General features: G+C 43.3%; 2 protein-coding genes across 16 annotated transcripts in view; both read right to left on the reverse strand.

The window, feature by feature from the left end:
• Positions 1–10,250, reverse strand: part of LOC147150690 (ankyrin-2-like) — a 35,312-nt gene extending 25,062 nt beyond the window's left edge. For 7 of the 15 annotated variants that reach the window (XM_086024272.1, XM_086024267.1, XM_086024266.1 and 4 more), the window contains exons 1-4: positions 5,163–5,605; positions 1,612–1,713; positions 200–298; positions 12–110 (exon numbers count right to left, since the gene is read on the reverse strand). In XM_086024272.1, the coding sequence (XP_085880398.1) occupies positions 12–110; positions 200–298; positions 1,612–1,713; positions 5,163–5,291 (429 nt within the window). In that variant the 5' untranslated portion in view covers positions 5,292–5,605. Of the gene's footprint in view, positions 1–11; positions 111–199; positions 299–1,611; positions 1,714–5,162; positions 5,607–10,036 lie in introns of those variants that run through there. The other 8 variants (XM_086024273.1, XM_086024269.1, XM_086024270.1 and 5 more) reach the window with 4 other exon arrangements.
• frem1a (Fras1 related extracellular matrix 1a) overlaps positions 261–21,766 on the reverse strand; it is a 28,764-nt gene continuing 7,258 nt past the window's right edge. The window contains exons 15-37 of the mRNA XM_086024276.1: positions 20,897–20,990; positions 20,561–20,813; positions 20,217–20,408; positions 19,953–20,138; positions 19,558–19,754; positions 19,298–19,499; positions 18,913–19,057; positions 17,926–18,067; positions 17,650–17,845; positions 15,866–16,130; positions 15,359–15,773; positions 14,552–14,753; positions 14,338–14,482; positions 14,136–14,265; positions 13,838–13,910; positions 13,503–13,652; positions 13,218–13,387; positions 12,961–13,083; positions 12,687–12,802; positions 12,417–12,502; positions 11,312–12,243; positions 1,612–1,713; positions 261–298 (exon numbers count right to left, since the gene is read on the reverse strand). Coding sequence (XP_085880402.1) covers positions 12,041–12,243; positions 12,417–12,502; positions 12,687–12,802; positions 12,961–13,083; positions 13,218–13,387; positions 13,503–13,652; positions 13,838–13,910; positions 14,136–14,265; positions 14,338–14,482; positions 14,552–14,753; positions 15,359–15,773; positions 15,866–16,130; positions 17,650–17,845; positions 17,926–18,067; positions 18,913–19,057; positions 19,298–19,499; positions 19,558–19,754; positions 19,953–20,138; positions 20,217–20,408; positions 20,561–20,813; positions 20,897–20,990 — 3,685 coding nt within the window. The 3' untranslated portion in view covers positions 261–298; positions 1,612–1,713; positions 11,312–12,040. The remainder of the gene's footprint in view (positions 299–1,611; positions 1,714–11,311; positions 12,244–12,416; positions 12,503–12,686; positions 12,803–12,960; positions 13,084–13,217; positions 13,388–13,502; positions 13,653–13,837; positions 13,911–14,135; positions 14,266–14,337; positions 14,483–14,551; positions 14,754–15,358; positions 15,774–15,865; positions 16,131–17,649; positions 17,846–17,925; positions 18,068–18,912; positions 19,058–19,297; positions 19,500–19,557; positions 19,755–19,952; positions 20,139–20,216; positions 20,409–20,560; positions 20,814–20,896; positions 20,991–21,766) is intronic.

The raw sequence follows: 21,766 nt of genomic DNA on the forward strand, positions 1-21,766 counted from the left end.
GGACGGCTCACCTGGGACTGCGTGTTGATGTCAGCACCTTGTTTGACCAGAATCTTCACCACTTCGGCCTGACCGGCAAGAGAGGCGATGTGCAGAGCTGTGTTTCCTTTCTAAATTCCCAAAAGCGTAAAGCGCACATCGGTTAGACGCCGATGACAACGGGTTTGACTTTGGAGACCCAACGGGTGTTTGTCCGCACCTTTGTTGCAGAATTCAAGGCAACTCCCCTTTCCAGCAGCTCCTCAACCAGCTCTACGTGGCCCTCCTTGGCTGCCAGGTGCAGCGCATTAAGTCCATTCTGACAAAGAAATGTAGCATAGGATTGTTATTTTTCTCCTCCCCGGTGTGCATGGAGCCTCAAACATGATTCGAAAGATTCGAAAAGATTTTTGTAAAATTGTGGCCACATTATATTTTAGGGCTGGGAAAAAAAAAAAAAAAAAAAAAAAAAAAAAATCACAATGTATCGTGATACTTTGTATGCTGATACTGGCTATCGATACGTTGATGAAGTACTGATACTTTCGATCCCTTATGTTATGTTTTGCACGTTCTATAACATACTTTTGGAACATTTGAGGTCCTTAAAGTTGAGCTTTGTGAATGGAGTCTTATTTATTGCACTCCTGTGTGTCAGGAACAGTTACTGGAACAGTTTATGCCCTTTTCAATCGTGACACTTGAATAAATGCCAAATGTCACTGAAGTTAAAACTTTGGAAACACACGCCTCAGGTTTTTGGAATATATATTTTTTTCCAATATTTGAGTATCGCAATACGTGTCGGATCGCAACCCAAGTACGGGGACCCGTATCGGTTTGGGATACAGGTTTACATGAGTTACATTAGCATTGTTTGATTAGTGTTGTGGCTAAAGAAATGGTGCAAGAAGCCAGATTTTACACAGACAGTTTGTTGATATCAGTCTGATCCTTTACTTAACACATGACCTTTATAAGGGCCCATTGCACAAACTATTTGAGCAAGTCCACTCCCATTCTTGGAAGGATGAGGACAATCCCAAAAATGAGCAGCGGTATTCCTTTCAAAAGGAACTCAGTGGTTGGAACGTGAAATGTTTTGCTACAGTTACACAACAAGTCTCACTACTGTGAGTTCACTTTTCTTCATTCAACCATATATTCCCCTCTTTTGGGGTCATTGACCCCCAAAGTGAATGAAGCCCACTTTCCTTGGCTTGCTAAATGAATGTGCCATTGTTATTTGCAAATACAAGAAATAATGGCGGTTGAAAATAAAGAGTGCTGAAATTGTAACAACTATATAGCTACTTTAGCACCGACAGTACTGTCTATTCATTTGTGGCCCTGAAACAGATCAAATGTGCACAAAATATGAATGTGTGGCTATGAAATAGGTATCAGGTGTGTACGAAATGGGAAATATTCCCATGAGCAACTTGGGACGTCTGGGTAAGAAAATGCCAGAAGATGTCTTCTACCAACTTGATATGAATTTGCATGTCGTGCACACCATTTTAAAAAACGGCCACAATATGGATGTAGCTTGCACAAAATGCTGATTTGCTGCTGGGAAATACTCATTTCTGGTCATGAATTCCTGCGTTGTTGTCGTGTTTTTTTTTTTACCTGGTTGCTGGTGTTGATGTCCACTCCCCCTTTCAGGTATTCCAACACCTTGTCGATGTTCCCTGCCCTGGCGGCACGGAGGAAGCTGGTGTTGCTGTCGGACTACGACAGAGATAGACACAGAGATTTCCTCAAAGAACAAAAAGAGCCAGCCAGCCTGAATTTGATGAGGTTTGACTTTCAAGCGTGTGCTAATATTAGTTTTGGAAACCCTTTAAACGGCATAGATCCGAAAATAACAACCACGCCCCCCCCGCCCGCGTTTGCGGCAGTCTGTTTTTGAAGTCTTACCGTCACCATTTCTGACGGTGGAGTGAGTGAAATGGTCACCGCAGGTGGGTATCGCAGAGTAAATTCACAACACAGCAAATGTGCCTGTCGCCGATTTAATACTGCCAATTATTCAAATCCAGTTCACCGAGTACATGTTTTGCAAAACATGCTTCTCTGTTTCAGTTACGTTGGTGCGTGAATGTGGAATGGAGGAGCATTTATTTGTTCAGCCTGTCACGATAAAACGCTGACATCGATGGGTGGAGCGTCACCGATTGAGAGAGAGTAAAATGCTCCAAAAAGAGTCAAGCCGCATCGTTCTGGCAAGCCGCCTTCAGACAGAGGCCCCCGAACATCTGGAAAATCTTCGGTCAATCCCCGCGAACCGCAGTGAGCCACTCCTCGGGCTATCGTTTGCAAACGAGCGGCCGAGCAAGTCACAAGTCATCGGTGGCCCCTAAATCGGAGCTGAAGGCCTTACGGCCGGCCTGGCTGGCGATCAGGCCAGGGTGTACGTCATCCCCTCGCCCAAAGTCAGCTGGATAGGCTGGATACAAGGGCGGAAAAGGATGGGGCGGCATTGGAAATCGGATCCTTCCCTCCAAAGACCGAGTCTTTCGAGCACTGATGGTGTATGGTGAGGTGAAATGTTTTGGGGCTTTGGAAAGCACGACACCAAACGCGCTTGCCAGTGGTTGTCACCGTGGAAGTCCATGAGCTGGCGTCTGTGGCGACTGCAAAATCATTTTCAAGAAATGATTATGCCGTCCCAAAAAGTTTGAGAACCCTTGTTAGGCGGGTGGTACGTGTGGGACGTGGTTCCCCAGCCCTGTTCTAATTGCAAGAGCAAGACTGGCTTTTTCTTTTGAGAAATGTTCCTTCCTCTTTAGTTGTCATAGCAATAGCAGTGGTGGAATCCCTTTTGAGCTGCAGCGTCCTGCCTGCCTGGAGTGCCACAACAGCCAGATTATAAAAACTCTAATCCAGGATTTGGTCAATCCGAGTCCACCACCATAAAGTACTGCATGCTCAGAAGCAATGAGTGTACATTCACGACGGTTAAAATCTCTCCTTTTAGACTGAAAAAACTGGTCCAAAAAAAAAAAAAAAGTACCAAGGTTGCATACTTTGGTCAGAACGATATGCAGGTAGAACAGGAATATTTGACTTGACTCTTAAAAAGTAAGCAGAGCGTCAGCAAAACCACACTGACACAATTACGATGTCTCTTATTTTAAACTAAGACTGGTCACAACAACCACTGATAAAATCTCGAGACCAATCAGAAAGAAATGCTTGAAACAACTGAAATGCTCTCACACAATAAAAAAAGAAAACGCCAGTTAAGAAGAAATGTCTTGGCCCTCCCAAAGAACGTTTTTTGCGTTGATTTGAGTTTTTGCACTACACAAATTGCATTTTTGCTTCTCCGGGAAGGGGGACGGTGATGGTTGGGGGTACTACCGAGTCGTGAATCAGAGTGTCAACTCTCGGGGGAAGCGACCACCCCTCCTGCTGCCCTGCACGGCATATAGCGAGTGAATGGATGGACTCGCGCATACAGTCAAGCAAAGCTGTTGAGTGAATGAGCTGAAAGATTAACATGGCCAAGAGAAATATTTTCACAGAAATTGTGTCAGCCGAGCGGCCAGCGGCAAGCAGGCAGGGATTAGATCGGGACAACAGATAAGAGCGTGGGCTTTGCCAGCAAAACAGCAAAAATAGTGCTCGGGTGGGGGTTGAGGGCAGGCTCAGGCATCAGGCTCAAGATTGAGCCACCAACCAAGCGACGTTTTTCACAATTTGCCGTCGCTCATCTGCCTTGTAGACAGAAAGTGCTGTTCCACAAAATTGTGTTTTTCTTCTTGCCCACAGGCCTATTCTCTTCAATTTGTCACGTTTCTCTCGGTCGCTCCGCTTCCAGTAGGTGTACGATAGATTTTGCTCTACAATCAGATTGTAGCCCCTATTTAAACGTAATCTGCTCTTGGCCTTCAGAATCACGTAGTGATGGCCCGTTTAACTTCAACTACATTAGCAATGGGACTGTGTCTTTCAAATTCACCTGAGTTGGTTGGTTAGTGGAAAACAGTTGCAGCCAAGTTGGACTAGCAAAACACCTTTGTAGACGTGTGTACACGTTTGAATTTTTCATTCGAGAGGAATTGACTTGGTCTCAGAAATACTCGAAAATCAGTTCTCAAAGACTTCTCCAGAAAAGCTGTGCATTTTTTGGGGATATAGTTTCTATCATTACGACATGAGAGTGGTGGGATTAAGTGGTAGATTAGTCAGGCAAGTCCCCGCGGAAGGCCCGGCTACAAAATGCACAGCCTGCCACTGGCAATATGCGATATCGTCGAGTGGATCTGTGCAGGTGCAGCAAAACGCCTACAGATTTATTTTTAGGCTTTCCACTGTGGCAAGGAGTTAAGGCATACCATCAAATGCCAAATTGTGTTATCCGACGGGAACTGATGGATCGGGGCATTAGATCAAGTTCAAGTCACAACAGCCGCAGGGGTGAAGGTGTCAGAGTTCATTTTATTCACCGCTGACACTCAAATTAAACACAGGTGAGATCAACCTCAGGCTTTGTTCTGCGCTCAGCAGTCCGCCAGGAGAGGATTTGTTCCAATTTGAAAACAAAAACTTCCCGTGGAGATGCATTTTGGGATCATAGCTAATGGCTGCAGACGCTAACATAGCACTCTATTTGATCACTCCACTGCTCCAGATGCGAGTTGGCGGAAAAGTGGTCGAGAGAGGTTTGCTGAGCTCACCCACGTGCACTTTTATTTATGGGCCGTAATACCCGAAGATGTCATAAGATGGCGGCAAAGTCCAGGCTGATAGGAAAGTAGTAATTGGTGTCGAGGAAGTAAATCCAAGTGATAAACATAGACTGAGATCATGGGGAAGAGCTACATTTAGCCTGGATTGTTGTCAGAAGATGACGTGTGCCTGTTTAAACTCCTACAATAGGCAATTACCAGCATTTTTAAGGGGCGGAGTCAATTACTCACTGTTATTCACTGTTTGTGACGCAGACAAAACTCGTACGATATTTAGGTGGCAGTTTTTCCTGAACATTAGGCTTGAATTTATCGAGGAGCAAAAAATAGTTTTGGCACCCAAGCGCATGACAGGGAACGGTCGTCTCTTGTCAACAACAACGAGGACGATGTTGATGTTGAGGCGTGGATGACAGGGCGTGCGGCGAGGTAACCGCTGCCCACTAAACGAAGGATGAATGACACGGGACGACTCCCGAGTACCTTGCGCTTTCGTTCCGCCTGCTCTCGGGAGCGCCGCCTTCTCTCCTTAGCTTTCTCCAGGGCCTTCAGGTCCGCAGGTGGATCCATCTCAGACCTGGCCTTCTTAATGTGGGCGGCGGCGTGCGCCATGGCTGCCCGCTAACGCCTTCCGCGCTCAGACAAAAGCAAATACACCTGACAACTATCGCCAGTCCTCCCGCTCGACTGCGGACGGAAGCCACGTCCCGCTGCACGCAGGTTGGGAAAAGTGATGGAGTGGGAAGAGGTCGGGGTGGGGGTAGGGCTCCACCCTATGGGTTCAAAGCGACAGGCGCGGCTGCGAGGGCTCTCGGAATCCCTCCCGATTCCATGTGCCAACACTTCTCGTGTCGTGCGCGAGAGAGAGGTGGTGGGATTACGGTCGCTCGACTGCTGGGGGAGGATGCGAGGAAAACATGCGAGAGGAGGGAGGGAGGGAGCATCTGCAGTGGTCCACACACGGGAGGTACCATCTTTGCAACTAACAGAGGGGGTGAATTGTGAATTGGCAAATACTGCTCTAGCATTTCTGGAAAGCAGCGGCGGGCAACGCATTTGGTGGCTGGACCTTCAGCGGGTTTGATTTGCCCGACCTCATCTGCCTTTTAATGCCTCACCGATCATGTCACGATTATAGAAACTCTTAGTCACATACAACTGTGCCACGTACATCATATGCACCTCAATATGGATCTAAAAAAATACATTTAAAAAACTAAATACATCACATTGAACAGAAATGCTAATTATTGAATGGATTGTGTGCCGTTTTCAACTATTTGTATTTTTTCTGGTTGAATAGTTTTGCTCTGACCAACCAATCAAAGGTTGGAAACAATATGGATGTTATTGTGTGTGTGTGTGTGTGGGGGGGGAGTATATTATGAAATCTGAAAAAAAAAAAAAAAAAAAAAAAAAAACACAGGCCCGTGGGCCATCGTTTCTGATTTTGAAGGCCCAGGACAATACTGTGGGGACTGAAGACAATTGAATGGAAGAACTATTCAAATTTTGGCTGTAAAAAGAAATCAGCTCTTCAGACAGTGTTTATGCTGGCCCACTACTACTGACAAAAATAAAAGGCCACAAATTCAGCAATAGAATATGACTGCGGTATTGCAGGTGGTTCCTTTCAATCAGGGGCAAAGAATTTACAGGCGAAAGGCCATTTTATGTGGCCAGTTCTTGATATGAATATGTATTCAATTAAAGAATGTTTCTATAAAGACATCTTGGAAATGACCAAAACGGAAGAGCTTCTGTGATTTTTCATGAGACTTTGCTCATGCCGGCGTCCCTGATAGTGTAGTGGTACACACGCCTGAGTTGTGTGCGGGCAGCGTGGGATGGATTCCCGCTCAGTGACAGTGTCTATGTGTGCCCTGCGACTGGCTGGCGACCAGTTCGGGGTGTAGTCTGCCTTCGCCCATTGACGGCTGGGATAGGCTCCAGCAACTCTCCGCGACCCTATATAGGATAAGCGCTTTGGAAGATGACATGACATGACATGACTTTGCTCATGCCCTACGGAACTATGCAATTTATGAGTCCGCCCATTTTCTTTCTCGCTTGTCCGTATTAAAGTTGCAGCTGACCGGACGGAGCCTATCCCGGAACGCTTTTGGTGAGAGGCAGAGTACTCCCTGAACCTTTCAGTCACCTAACATGCACGTTTTTTCTTTTTTGGGAATGTGAGAGGAAACCGGAGAAATCCCACAATGCCACACATGTTCCAGCGGAGATTGGAACCCAGACCTCCTGAGTTCTGTGAGGTTGACACGGATGCAGTCTTTGTAAAAACAATGGCACCACCTTGAGTCTGGGCTTCAGCATTACATTTGAGAAGAGGATTATATATCGGCACGCAAACACATTTACAAACACAGGAAGCATGCTTGGCATACACAATCAGCAGATAGTAGTCAGTGGGATTTTTTGGCCATTCTCAGTCTAGCAGCTGCAACTGGTCCAGAATTCCGCGGCTCAAGTTCTTGCTTGTACCAGGAAACTCAAGCACACCAGCCCTAAATATCCCTACTCTGTCTTCCCTCTGCGTCCTGTGAGTCCAAGGATAGATTTCAAAAACTTACTGTGGCTCTATAACGCTCTGAATGCTCAAAAAGTTTGGAATATCAGGTGAAATATTAGGATGAGCCTAAAATGCACTAGATCCTTTCCTGGTGAACTTGACCGTCTCTCAACTCTTCAATGCGTGAATGTCCAGCTGTTTGAAGTTTCTGTGCTTTTTGCAGCACATCTTGCTGTTCTCTGCTTCAGGGAAATTCCCAAGGATGTCCCCTTCTATGCCTTTCTGTGACTCTTCCAGTCTCGCCGTATCAAACTGCTGATGAGACTTTCAACTTCCGCCAGAGAACATCTTGTTACGTGCTGATTGTTGTCTTGGCGTCGCGATGTTTACGTAGAGACTGTAATTCAACCGGGAAAATCGAATTGCCTATTCATGGATCAAAGACCTGGTTGTCTTTCCGCTCCTTGTTAGAGAACAGCTGGTTGCGCCAAAAAATACTGAAACACTGAAAAGTTGAACATGTGCATTCAGATGTTTACAGAAGGTCAAGGTAAAGAGTGTTTTAGGTTCAGCGACCCAACATGTCTAGCCTTTTGGGAGTGGAGTGCAGTATATTGAAGACCTTTGAGTTCTCTATGAGACTTCCAGACCGCATAAGGCTTAAGGTGTGCCCAGAACTAGAATCAAACAAAGTGAAGCAGCAGCAGTTTCTTTCCTTCTAAACCGTGGAACAACTTTTCTGAACAATTGTCCTCGCATCGCATGGCCCAAAAACTTGATTATTCATTGCTGCTTTCTCTCAAATCGGAAATACAATTTCTTGTTTTCACCGTCTTGCTTTTATTTCGCGATTTTAACCTTGCAAGCCTTGGCATGTGCTTATGTTTCATCTTGTCATTGAAACTCATTTTTAATCATTTCTTTGCCTCTGTAAAAGCTTGCCAGATTTGCCTTGCATCTGAATGGCGCCATAGAAACAAACTTGTCTTTTCTTACCTGGCCTGATTCCCCAACCACCATGTCTGTGATCACAGGTGCTCCCGATGGCGGGGTTAAATATTAAAAAAAACAACAACAACAACAACAACAACAACAACAATCAAACGTGGCTTTGTTCTGGGAATATCCAAGGCAAGAAGGAAGAATTGTGCGTCATTTGAGCGCATACGCGTGTAAGATGTGAAAAAGGGAGAAGAAGCTTAAGTGCAGGACAGTCCTGCTGACTGCGTGGATTAGCGGCATTAACACCGTCGGGCTAACTTGCGTACAAACACACACGCACATACGCACGTGAACAAACGAAGGGTTGTGTGTGTTCTTAAATGGGATTAGGTGGTCAAAGGCATTTTCTATTGACCTAGAAACAGGTTGATGCAATAAAGAGATCAAGTGATCAATGAAATATACCCATTGTTTTATAATGTATTGTCTTGAATGCGATCAGCTGGCTCAAAAAGACACAGCTGGGTTGGTGCTCTACTGCATAATGGAAGATCATTTAAATGACTCAAACTAAATTAAAAAAACGTAATTCAGCTATTCAGTTACGGCTATTCTTGTTTCTTGCGGGAGTTATAAATCTGCGATAATAGAGAAGACATTATTTAGCCTGTCGCGATCTGAGCGAAAATAATTTGTTTTCTCCAAACACATGAGGTTAAAATACACTCGCGCAGTAGGCCACAATGCTCATCAAAAACAAAGCAGCAATTCAATTCCTAAAAAGTATATTTACTATTATTGTAAGCAACCGTAACATTATACACACATTGAATATTGTGCGTAAAAATAGGAAAATAAAAAACTGCTCCTAAATGATTCAACTTAAATGTATTGTGCGAAGAAGTTAGCAAAAATATACACCTAAATAAATATATGTACGGTAGTCAAAAGGTGACAAAAGGTTAAATGCAAATGTTGTGCCCTTAAATGTTAAACACAAATGAACTAAGTGAGTGTCTAAGAGAGTGCTTACATGCTGCTCATTCGGTTAGCAACAGCGTTATCGAGATTAGCGACCGAGATTACGTCACAGCCTGTGGTAGAAGCATAGTGATGACATCACGAGACAATTCTTTGAAAAAACGGCAATAAGAGACATCCCGTCAATGAACCAATGTCAAAACACAAATCAATCAATCCTAACCACAACCCAAATCCATTCATTTAACTCTAACCCAACCCTCGTGATCATTGACGTATCTAACCGGAACCTGCCATCCTAAATGAACTCAAAACATCTGATTGACATTTAACTGGAAACCTCATGAACATAATGTAGCCCTAAACCTCCTAAGCATATTTCAAGCCTGCCGACGCCCAACTATAAACCTCATAAGCATAAAGGTATCCAACCCGAGCCCTCATAAACATAGTGTATTCTTCTCTAAATTAACCCCAAAACCGCAACCCTCCTAGTCCTAACCTAAACTACGGCCCCATCGTCGACCATATGCACCATTCGATCAGGCCCGCCCTGCGTTTCTAAAACCAAATCAAACCAGATTAACAGATAAATAATTGACACTCTTATTGACCTCTAATCAAATCTTAATTAGTTTGAAATGGCCCTGGATTCAAATGAACAATAATAGATTAAAACTACAAAATGCATGGGGTTGTTTTTTTCCCCCCCCTCACACCAATGGCTTGCGTGATGTGGATGAAATCTGGAAACAGGCAACACAAAGAGGGAGTCGGACCCACCCTGTCATGTGAGAGGCGCCTCCTACTACTACTGGCCAAGGCACTTAAGAGGTGCGCACAACAATGAAGAGCGCACTCGGGAGATATCCCCAAAATTGCCATTTGGGGAGCATTCATTTACCTTCTTGGGTCTCTTCCTCCTCTGTCCCAAACCATTGAGGCGATCGCTGGGGTCCAGTCTGTAGTGGTAGTCCTCACTCATTTCTGAGCACCCCTACTAAAGGGGTTGGAAAAAAACAACAATGTTTTTTTGCTCGTTCTCTTTATATGCACACCAAGCCGCACCCCCCCCCCTGCCCATTCAGCGGAACATACACGTCTAGTGTCAAAGTCCAGTTTGTCTGCGAAGACGGCGTGGACAAAGCGCACAAGCAGAAGGTGGAGTGTGGTGTGTGTGGGGGGGGGGGGGGGGGGGGGGGTATGAACGCGGAGGGAGGTGGCCAAGGGGGGAGGAGGGAACACAATGGTGTTGCCATGACAGCAGATGTCACCAGTGTTTATGTGGAAACCTCGCCCCAGTAGCAAAACAAGACATGCAAATGCACGCTAACCATACTGGGAGACAGCACATTGCAGGCTGGAGCTACAATACAATACAAGTCATCATGAAAGTAAAATGAACATTTAAAGTACATTTATGTAGATAGTCACACTCATAAATAATGAACTGAATTAGATTAAAATAATGATTTGATATCAATGTAATTTTATTAAAGAAACGGTAATTATTTGACATTTTTCTGTTTATGCAATGTATAAAATGTAATCAAATACAATGAAGATAATTAGGAGATGGCATCAACCACAAAAAAATTATAGTCTATAGTATATTTCAATTTAGCAAACTTCCAGAAAAGCTCATTTTGAAAAAAATCTATGAAAAACCAAACAAAATGAATACAATGTAATCAAATAATTGCGAGTTAAATGCAGTTGAAATCTAAGTACTATACCAGTTGTAGCCCAAAACAACGCCACAATTAAATGCTTTATGTTTTAAAATTATTCCGTTTTTTTCTTAACGATTTGCATTTTTTTTTCAAGCGGCAACATTTCAGATTTTACGTCACTGTTGAAACGGAGTGAGATCTTCAAAATCATTGGTCAATTGGAATGAGCGACGTCTCGCCTGACCAATCACAAGCCAGGGTTTCCTTAATTGGGGCGTACTGCGTTTGCTGTGTAAAAGTTCTGGTTCCATTGCACCCACCACAAAGACCAACATGCTGTACATAAATTATTTTATAGTTTAAAATGTGCTGTACAACAAATTCACAAATGCCACAAATTGATAAAAGTCACAAATTCTTGACAGGCTTTGGACTCTATCAGAAATCATTACCCAAAGACGTTCGAAGCTCATGTAGCCATATAAGATGATGTCATTTGGTCCTACCTTGACGTCAAATGTGGACGTTCAAACGTCAATTCCGAAGCACCGTTGTGTTTATTCTTTTGTTGTTGTTTGGATGTTTTTGTTTTGTTTGTTTTCGGTCATCAAGGCCTACAAACATGGCGACGCGCTTTCGCGCGTCACTGGTTAAACAGCAGTGAGTGTTTGACCAGCCCCAATTTGTGATTGGTAGACCAATTATTTAAATTTGGTGGGTGGGCGGTCCATTTAACACGGAAGGAGTAAAGTTGTCCACTTGATGTCGATGTCTTTTGGCTCATAATCTCAAGATTTAAAAAAAAATTTATTTTAGGTATGTAGTCATCAAAGCACACCGTTCAAACACGCGTTGTAAACATATTTGAACACACATGCAAAAATGTACAGAAAATACTGTACTGTTGCTGTAAGTGTCTGTTAGATAAATGTATTACGCACTGCTGTGCGGAGGTAAATTAAATTTGTTACCTCTTCTCTTCTTGCAAGAATAAAACTAAAAAGAACGCGCTTGGGTGTTTTCCAGTGTTCATTACAGTATATAGAAAATATTGCCACGGTATATAATCAGCACTAGGTATGTTTAATGCATGGTACTCAATACTTTCAGTGGTTAGATCAAATAAATAAACCAAAATTATGCTGCAACAAATGTTTTGGAGGCATTTTAGTTCCCCTGAGGTTGTATTTGTTTTCTAAAATTGCATGGCATGGATCAAATGCTCTCAGCTGTATTCAAATCTTGATGGAGCATATATAGCTGTGACCTCGGCCAGTCTTGCAGTCCCTTCTTTGCCACTTTGCCCTCCTCCACACCAGGACACACATTTTGCTCCCTGTCACGATCGGGGCCGAAGGCGCCTGTGTCCAGTTGGTGTAGATGACGCTTTCTCCGTCCGCCCACTCCCAGGAACCTTGGGCGTCTCGCTCATTAAGGCCTGGGTGGGGGTGAACAAGGTCAACATAATGCTTGACCATGCTTGACCTTCAGACACAATCATAATCTTTTGCAAGGCAAATTGAAAATGAAAAAGGTTGTTATTTTAGAAAGAAAAGCATTGTTTTTGACCCATTTAATACAATATTGATAGAATTGATGTATATAGCAAACCTATCCAAAACGGTTTCCTGCCGCCAAAATTCCACAGCCAATCCATGTCACGTTTTGAGAAAACGCTTGCAAGGTTGCCTTTATATCTGGAAATGAAAATGGAAAGAATGTTGTATCTGTTTGTATTTAGACAGCACCTAGTGTGGGGATGTGTGGATCATACCCCCCATGATTAACAGGGGCTCACTGTATCTTAAATGACAAGATATTTCCCCAGTTTGCCTTTTGCACCTTGCAGCGATTGTGTCAGAGCACCCCGCTCAAGTGTACCTCTCTTTACAGCTTCGATGTGCTCCGCTCCATGACGCTTTGCGCTTCCTGTTCAGGATGTAGCAGTAGCCACTGTGAAAGGTCCAACCCCGAGGACACGGTGGAGTTTTGGACATCTGTTTTAGACACACGTCATCGTTTAGTGGGTTAGGGTTTGTGGTAGGGGGGAGTGGTCTGCTATTATTTCTTCCTTACTAGACAGGTTGATATTCCAAAAAGTGACACCATGATGATTAGAGTATGGAATCAGCGTGAATCACATCATTTCACTCACATGTTGACTTTTTCTGGCATTGGCTAATGTTCTCCGAGGGCCGTGCTTTGAATGGATGAGCTCTGATGATGCGCTCTGCTTACTCGCCCTGCTGACAACACGGACGTTTGCCCTTCCTCCTTTCTGAAAATAAGAACAACATCAGTCTTTCCTGACTTAGAAAAAAAAAAGAGAGAGAGAAATTGTTGTTGTCAAGAAATGCAGTGAGGCCACTTCGCATAAACTTCATCAGAACAATAAGAATTCCAGGTACGTACAGATTTGGATTTGTTCTTTCTGGAGAAGGTTACTTCTTCATGGACGGATGACTGTGTGCCAAGGGACAGTTTCCTGAGCCTCCCAGATGAATTCTGAGTGTATGTATCAGACTGAAGGGTCTTTCCCCTCATTATAGAGGCTGCCTGTTGCTGGTTTTGCTTGCACTGCCCTGCGGTTTCCATTTGCGGATGAATATTAACACCGCAATATACTGTATGCACTTGATCCTTTTAATGCATACAAACACACATACAAACAAAACAAAACAAAACTGAACTATTTACCTCTTCCAGGGTCCTTGATGGTAACTTGAGCTTTCTTGACGCTGGCAATGACTGCGCCTTCCGGAAGAACGAGGAGAACTTCAAATACTTCATCTGCCTCTTCACGGTGATCTTGAATGACTTCAATGTTCCAGATCCTCAGTGAGACGCCTTCCCAAAGCAGAAAAACATCATGTCTTTTGAAATGTGGCTTTTAATGTGCGAATGCAAACCAAGTAATTGTGGGGACAAATCATTTTCTTTTTTTTTTTTGTTGGCAAAACGATGCCGCCATGGTTGAAGTGAAATGTTACCCAACGTACTATCAACGTTTTATGAAAGAAAAAGGCGTGTACCTGGATCAAACTGGATAAGGGAAGACGAGCTTGAGAGGAAATCTTTTCCCGCAGTTGCCGTCCCCTCGTTCACCTGTCACGAAGAAACCCGGAAAAATTCCAGGTTCCCGAGAGTGACTAACTCCATATCAGTGCCGACATTTTTACAAGAATCCTTTTATGCCAAGCCAATTGAACCTGACAACATTCGAATGTCTTGAAAAGACTGTACATTCGGCACCCCCAAGCGACGGCTCCGTGGACCCCCATTTGCGAAGCCCTCGTGTACAACAACCTGTGAATGACACGTCTTACAGACCTTGACAGTGACATATGACGACTCTGCTAGATTTCCTTTCCGGGTGATCTCCACCGAGACTCTTTCCTCCTGCTCATTCGCGCAGTATTCAGGCTGGGACAGCTCAACACTAGACCAGCTCAGTTGAAGTCTGCAAAGAACAAGAGCGATGATAATGAAGGCCAATCTTTATATTGATCATGTGTGAATCATTTAACCATACATGTGAGAGGGTCCAGTGTTTCCATGGCGATCTGACACCCTGAATTCCAAGCTGTCCGACAGAGACTCCATCTCCGGATTGATGATGTAGACAATTGTCCTCCTGTTCAGATCCATTTGCGAGACATGCTGTCGCGCGAAACCACCTAAGCCAAACCAAAACGTCAGATTGCGGTTGTCGTCCAAGCTGCGGTGAAACCAAAGACACTCCTGACCTGTGGTGAGATTTTCCAGGTGGCCAAAGTAGGGCTGCCGAAAAATGAGGAAGATCAGCTCATCTTCCTTGCTGTGAGCGTCTTTGGCTTTCAGCTCCCGAGATGACAAAAAAATTCCGTATCTTCCATCGGCTAAGAGCTCCGCCTTCCACAGAGGGACAAGCTTTACAACTTCAGGATGTGACGTATCCAAAGGCTTGATCTGAAAGTAACCACAGATCGATCTAGAGATGACATTGCTGTTTCTGTTTGAATCGCTGCACAAACATGCAAGGAGTGGAATGGCCAAAATTGGTCCTTTAAATCACTGTTTCTCAACCTTTATTAAGGTTGCCAAGGCACATATTTCACATCGGAAAAAAATCTCACGGCACACCACTTAACAAAACGGTTGACAAAAGTGACTATACATGGTCATTATGTACATTCGGTCAAACACTTTATTGTTTTTCCTATTACTATACGTGGTTGGCATAAATGAACTCATCCACTGCCATTGACGAATTTACTTGTCTTTTCACAGTCCGGCCATTCAAGCCCAGGAACTTATTTATATATCTTTTTCTAAATGTTTTCAAACGTTAGGGTAAAAGACGGTCTGAAAATGTCTGGCAGTGAACAGTTTTTGGTTTTTTTTCATTAGAATTTTTTTTTTTTGTCAACATAATAACATTGGATAATTTCCCGGGGCACACCTGATGATCTCTTAGGGCACACCAATGCGCCACGGCACACTTTCAATTTCAATTTCGCATTTTCAAAAGGGCCTTGGCTCTGCAACTCCAACTACTGAGCGTTGTCATTTACCTGAATGATGAAAGACAGCGCTTCCGTATGCAACTTCCCATTCAGCAGGACGCCACGATTGGCGCTATCGGTGGCGCTGAACTCGAATCGGTCGATCTGTGACGGCGCTCCGTTATGCTTGTATGTGACCTCCGACTCCTCGATATGTCGCTGGCTGAAAGTGGAACCCGCCCTCAGCGTGCTTCCGCGTAACAGCAGCTCGCCATGCCAAGGAGGCTGCAGGAGCGTAAAGACCAGGGCGCCGCGTGGGGTGTCAGGGTCGGTCATGGCAAGGCAGTCTGGACTCAGGGTCACGGCGAACCCTTGGGGAATTACAAGGCCTTTGTTGGACAATGACGGCGGCGTTTGATCCACCATTTTCACGGACACCTCCAAGATTCCCTTTCGGCTTGTCTTGTTGTTACTAACAACAAACCTAACAGAACAGAAACAGGCTCTTTGCTCAATCCTTGGATACTGGTTGGAGCAAAGTCAAAAACAATCTTCCTCAAAGGCTTGCAAACTCACTCAATGGTTTCTGTGGGCGTGCTAGCTTGCTTGTCATGCACATAAGCCACTCGGTTTGCCGCGACATCCATCTGACTGAAGGCGGAGATGGTGACTCCAGGATGCTTGGTGTTCTCCAAATATCCGTGAGGCGCCGGGGTGGTGATGACAAACAAAAGCTCCTCGGGCCTGTCTGCACGGTCTGTGGCGAACAGCACGTCGGTGGTGAGAACCACGCGACCGCCGCGGTCGACGCTCACGGGCCTGACAAAGATAGCGATAGTTCCTGGAAAAAAAATAAAGTCACACCAGTAGAGACAAAGTCAAATGCTGTGCCTGAGCATTTTAGGCAGAGGTGGCTAAAGTAAGAAGTCAAAACACTACTTCAACTCCTGTGTACTGAAGAAAATGTACATGCTCCGAAATTCCACTTAACTTCAAAAGTGAAAATAAATTCACATGGTCAATATTATACAATACACATTTTGTTTTCTTGGCAAAAGAGGAAAACAAACACAAAATAGTTTTTCTTCTTCTCAGTATGAACTATAAGTACATAAAAGACACTAACATTGAATGTCACTTGTTGCTATTCAAGAGTTTTTTTCCCTGATTTATGCTGTCAAAAAAAACATGTTCCATAGCGTCGCTAACATTGTGAACTGTGAAAAAAACGTTCAACTGGCTTCAGATCACAGCATCAAAAAGATAGCGAACCTCCGCAGTGTTGCGGTTCGGCATTTGATTTAAAAAAAAAAAATGTTATGTGCCCTCCATTATCCGCTGAAAAACTCACCTCAAGCAATAAAAGTATTACTTTGGTGCCAACTCTTGGTTTCTTTGTGCCAAGGAACTTGGTTAATGTGAATTGAGGAGCATCATTTAGACAAAATTAGTGCCTTGCCAGTTGCCACCATGTCCTGGCATCCTGTTGCCAAGGAACGATGTTGAAGTGAGTTTAGGAGTTTCATCTAAACAATAGTAGTGTTTGCTACTTGTGGCATCTCTAGGCAATTGTAATCCTTTTAAACAGTTAACTGTTTGTGGCAGGGCTCGGTTACTTCCAATCCCTACGCATATAGTGTGGCAACACTGTACATTTTCTTTAATATCCACGCAAGAAAAACATATATATATATATATATATATATATATATATATATATATATATATATATATATATATATATATATATATATATATATATATATATATATATATATATATATATATATATATATATATATATATATATATATATATATATATATATATATATATATATATATATATATATATATATATATATATATATATATATATATATATATATATATATATATATATATATATATATATGGCCCCGGCCTCCCTGTGTGGAGTTTGCATGTTCTCGCCGTGCCTGCGTGGGTTTTCTCCGGGTACTCCGGTTTCCTCCCACATTCCAAAAACATGCATGGTAAGTTGATTGGACTCTCTAAATTGCCTGTAGGTGTGATTGTGAGTGTGGTTGTTTGTCTCTGTGCCCTGCGATTGGCTGGCAACCAATTCGGGGTGTCCCCCGCCTATTGCCCGAAGACAGCTGGGATAGGCTCCAGCACGCCCGCGACCCTTGTGAGGATAAGCGGTAGGGATAATGGATGGATGGATATATACATATACATATACATATATATACATATATATATATATATATATATATATATATATATATATATATATATATATATATATATATATATATATATATATATATATATTACTGTAAGTACATCACAGATTTAAGGGAGCATTGAATGAAATACCTTTTTCTACATGTTTGACAAATATGTTGAATTGCTGGGAGGGAGACTGATTCTGTCCGTCCTCTAGGAGGAAAACGAAAAGGTCCTGCATCGTCGTACCCAACGGGTCTCTGTGCACATAACGCAGACGGTTCATGTCTACCATTTCCTGCGTACAGTTGTCCCCGACTGTCAGCGGCAGCCAGTTTTGAACGTGCTGCGGAAAGAAATGAGTCCCACTCGGGTGAATGTCCAATTAAAAACAGTCAAGGGCACTCTATAGTACAGTGCACAAACCTTAAGCTGTAGGAGTCCTTGTGTAGGTACACTCTTAAAAATGTACATGACCTGCGAGGAGGGAGTGTCATGGTCCTGTGCAAAGAGGGTTACACTGGTTATGAGTCTGGCCTCTCCTGGTTCCACCTCCAGTCCGTTGTTCCTGAAGGACACAGCATAACATGTTCATCACCACAAATTCCGAGCGGTTTTTAATAACAGGTCCACTGCAGTTTTATTTGGGCCACTAAAAAAAGGGTTTTGGTAGCACTTTAAAAATTCAGCCCCCAGGACCAGTTTCACTGACCAATGTAATTTGGTCGGCTTGTCTATCATCAGGTATGTAGAACCACAAAAAAGTAAAAAAAAAATGAAATAAAAAAGAGAACTTGTCCTGGGCTTTGGTCTGATTGATACAAAATTGGAACATCGTAAACTAGATAGATGGGTGACGCTAGCAAAATGATATTATAGTTATGCTTATCACGAGTAGGCTCACAAAAAAGACTCAAGAACCCACGTCGCCCCAATTTAAAAAAAAACTGCGTGGATAGAAAAAAAATGTGGAGCAGATGTGGGGCCCCAAAGCAGAGCCATGGGGAACACTGTTTTCTTTCACAATTAAGCCCTGAAGTTAGTTTCACTTCTTCAAATTGGAAATAGTGTACATATACTAGACGGATGGGCAACACTAAGAACCGATGGCTCGCCCTAAAATATGAAAGTTAAAGAAGTCAGCTCGAGTTCAACTATAGCATTGATTGAATTCATCTAATCAAACCTTATTAAGTCCGCTGATAGTGTAGTGGTACACACGCCTGAGTTGTGTGCGGGCAGCGTGGGATCGATTCCCGCTCAGTGACAGTGTCTATGTGTGCCCTGCGACTGGCTGGCGACCAGTTCGGGGTGTAGTCTGCCTTCGCCCATTGACGGCTGGGATAGGCTCCAGCAACTCCCCGCGACCCTATATAGGATAAGCGCTTTGGAAGATGACATGACATGACAAACCTTATTAAATGAGGCTTTTCATCATTGACTGCCAATACTTCCACCATAACATGTCTTTGTATTTTGTGTCTACCGTCCATTAACTGGACGGTAAAGCTGTCCTCCAAATGTTCAGAATCGTCATGCATGTATGCCACAGTTTTACCTGAAAGACAGTGAGAATACAATTTAGGGGGAAACAAAAAGGGAAAAAAAAGAGTGATTCTTTGGACCACTAAAGATCTCAGAGAAACCAGAGTGGCCTAGAAATGAGACGGGACCATTTTTCTAGTTTGCTTATGATTACAATGTGAAATGGTACACGCATCCAAACCCAACGCTACTACTGTAAAAAAAATAAAAAATGAAAAAGTTATTTATCGACATTATATCGACTTAGACGTACCATTTGTTAGCTCTGCCATTGTGAAGTCAACCACAGAGGATTCCGAATTGGCATCCTGATGTGTGTCAATTCCGCGGGGGCGAATTATATTGCCATGCCGAGGGGGTTTGACAACATGGAAGCGCAAGACATTCTGGGGCACATCCAGATCTGTCGCATTTAACACAGACAAGTCCAGAGGCTTCATTTGCCCTTCTTGTACCTAAACAGAAAGCAGAAGTCAGTGGATCATGCGAAGGCAAACGAAGAAAAGAACTCACCGTAATATTTCGAGCCACAAACTCCGGAATCTCGTCATTTGTTGGGATGACAATGATGTTGAACGTTACACGGGCAGAGCTAAATTTGCCGTCTGAGACACAGAGGATTAGCTGGTCGGTTGTTGGTTCCAGTTTTTGGTGCCTGGACTGCACGTAGTTGATCTGACCCGTAATGATGTCTCTGTAAGTACAGGAGTCTGGGGAAAAGAGAGAAGTAAGTAAGGAATACCAAACCATCGCACAAAACCTTTGGAGCGTTGTAAACAAAGACTGTGCCACCCGGAATCCGTCAGGGCCAAGAAGCGAAAGGTTTCAGACTGGCCAAGTGACTTAAACCCTATAGAGCATGTACTTGACCTATTAAAGCGAACGTGGATGGAAAGCGAAACGCTTACCGATGCTCACACCAGTGGTGCTTTTCTCAAAGCCAGGTCTAGGCAGAACATTTTCAAGGTAGCCAAACTGAGGCAGAGTCACCAAACTGACCAGCAGCTCCTCCACGACTGTGTCCACATCCGACACCTTCAAATGACTTGCCTTTATCTGGGCTCTCCCACCTTCGTCTACCACAAATATGTTTCCTGCAAACCGAGCAAAGGATTTGGGTTCTGATGTTACTGTCTAGAGCTCATGCACTTGTGTGACATAGAATGGTCCACCTGTTTTCAGCGAGGGCGGCTGGCTGTTGACGGGGAAAATGGTGATGTGAAGGTCGTACACGGGAAGAGATGTTTCCCCGCTTCGGATTTGCGGCTTTCTCCCGCTACAGCACAGAGCGGATTTTTCAGTTTCTCCATCGGAAATCACAAAGGTGATGGTGTCATGGTGCGGAGTGAGTCCTATCTCCTGCCCTAAAGCCGCAACCGCAAGCTTGTTTGTTTTCGCAGAGGTGGGCTCAAGCTAGTAGCTAATATCATTTCAATAGAGACTCAAACACGTCCCAAAGCAATAAAAAGAACTTTAGCAGAATTATTTCGTTCTGTCTGGCGTTGCTGCTGCTTACCCGTGTGCTTGTAGCTGATAATGCCTGCGCTGATGTCCGCCTGAATGAAGTTATCGACGACCTCGTGGTTTCTCAGCACCAGCCCGCGGTGGGGCTGTCGTGCAATCAGGAAGGCGAGGCTGCTGTTGTCCGTGTCTGCGTCAATTGCTGAGAGGTACTCACCTGAAATGACGACGCTCTGCCCCTCGGCGCACGTGAGCGCCGCTTTCAAATCGGCAACCAGCACCGGTACCTCATCATTGATAGGAGATACCTAGAAAGACAAATCGCAATTACAGTACGAGTTTGGTGTACTTGATCAAGTGACGAGTAGCTCTCACTGATGTGCGTACTTACATTCACTTGCAGAATCAGATTGATTTTGTTGGCGCCATCTGTTGCCGCCAGATCAATGCCGTCCTTCACAGTTTCTGAACCGTCATGACTGTATCTGAAAAGACAACAAGGCAACTGTAATATTAAACAGAGGATAAGGAATGCTTTTACTTGTACTTAAGATTATTTTGTGAACAAAAAATGACAAAGTAACTCAGACTAAAAACATTTAAAATGACATTTTCTTGAATGGAATAAAATAAAAATGAAAATGCTTTTTAAAATAACTAAAAGAAACTGAGACTACATCCTATGTTTATAAAACCAACTAAACCTAACTATTATTTCAGCTAAAATGTCCTTCGTGTTCATCTTTTCATCAGTTAATATCATACATGAGCCATCGGCGTTCATTTTAAATGCATTTATTTCCGTATTGCTGTATGTCCGAACAAAAGTCGTTTGAAAATTGCAGTTTACTTTATTATATTATACAACACTTAATGACCTTTATTCTTCTCATCTTACACTTGACAAATACTCTATATATGAACACACAAAAACTAATACTAAAACTAATAAAAACTCAACTAAAATGAAGCTGTTTCTGCAAAATGAAAAACTAATAAAAACTCAACTAAAACGAAGCTTTTTCTACAAAATGTAAAAAACGAATAAAAACTCAACTAAAATGAAGCTTTTTCTACAAAATGAAAAACTGACAAACCTAATCTAAAAACCCAGTAAAACTAAGTGAATTGAAAAATCAAAGTCAAAACGGACAACAAACTAACCATAATGAGGAATCCCAAACTAAGATAACCATTGTACTAAAGTAAAGGAGTGAATTAGTGTTTCCACTTTTACCCGTCATTTTTCACAGCAGTATCT

This window comes from Filicampus tigris, chromosome 2 (assembly GCF_054856515.1).
Source record: "Filicampus tigris isolate MCC_2025a chromosome 2, RoL_Ftig_1.0, whole genome shotgun sequence".
Lineage (NCBI taxonomy): Eukaryota > Metazoa > Chordata > Actinopteri > Syngnathiformes > Syngnathidae > Filicampus > Filicampus tigris.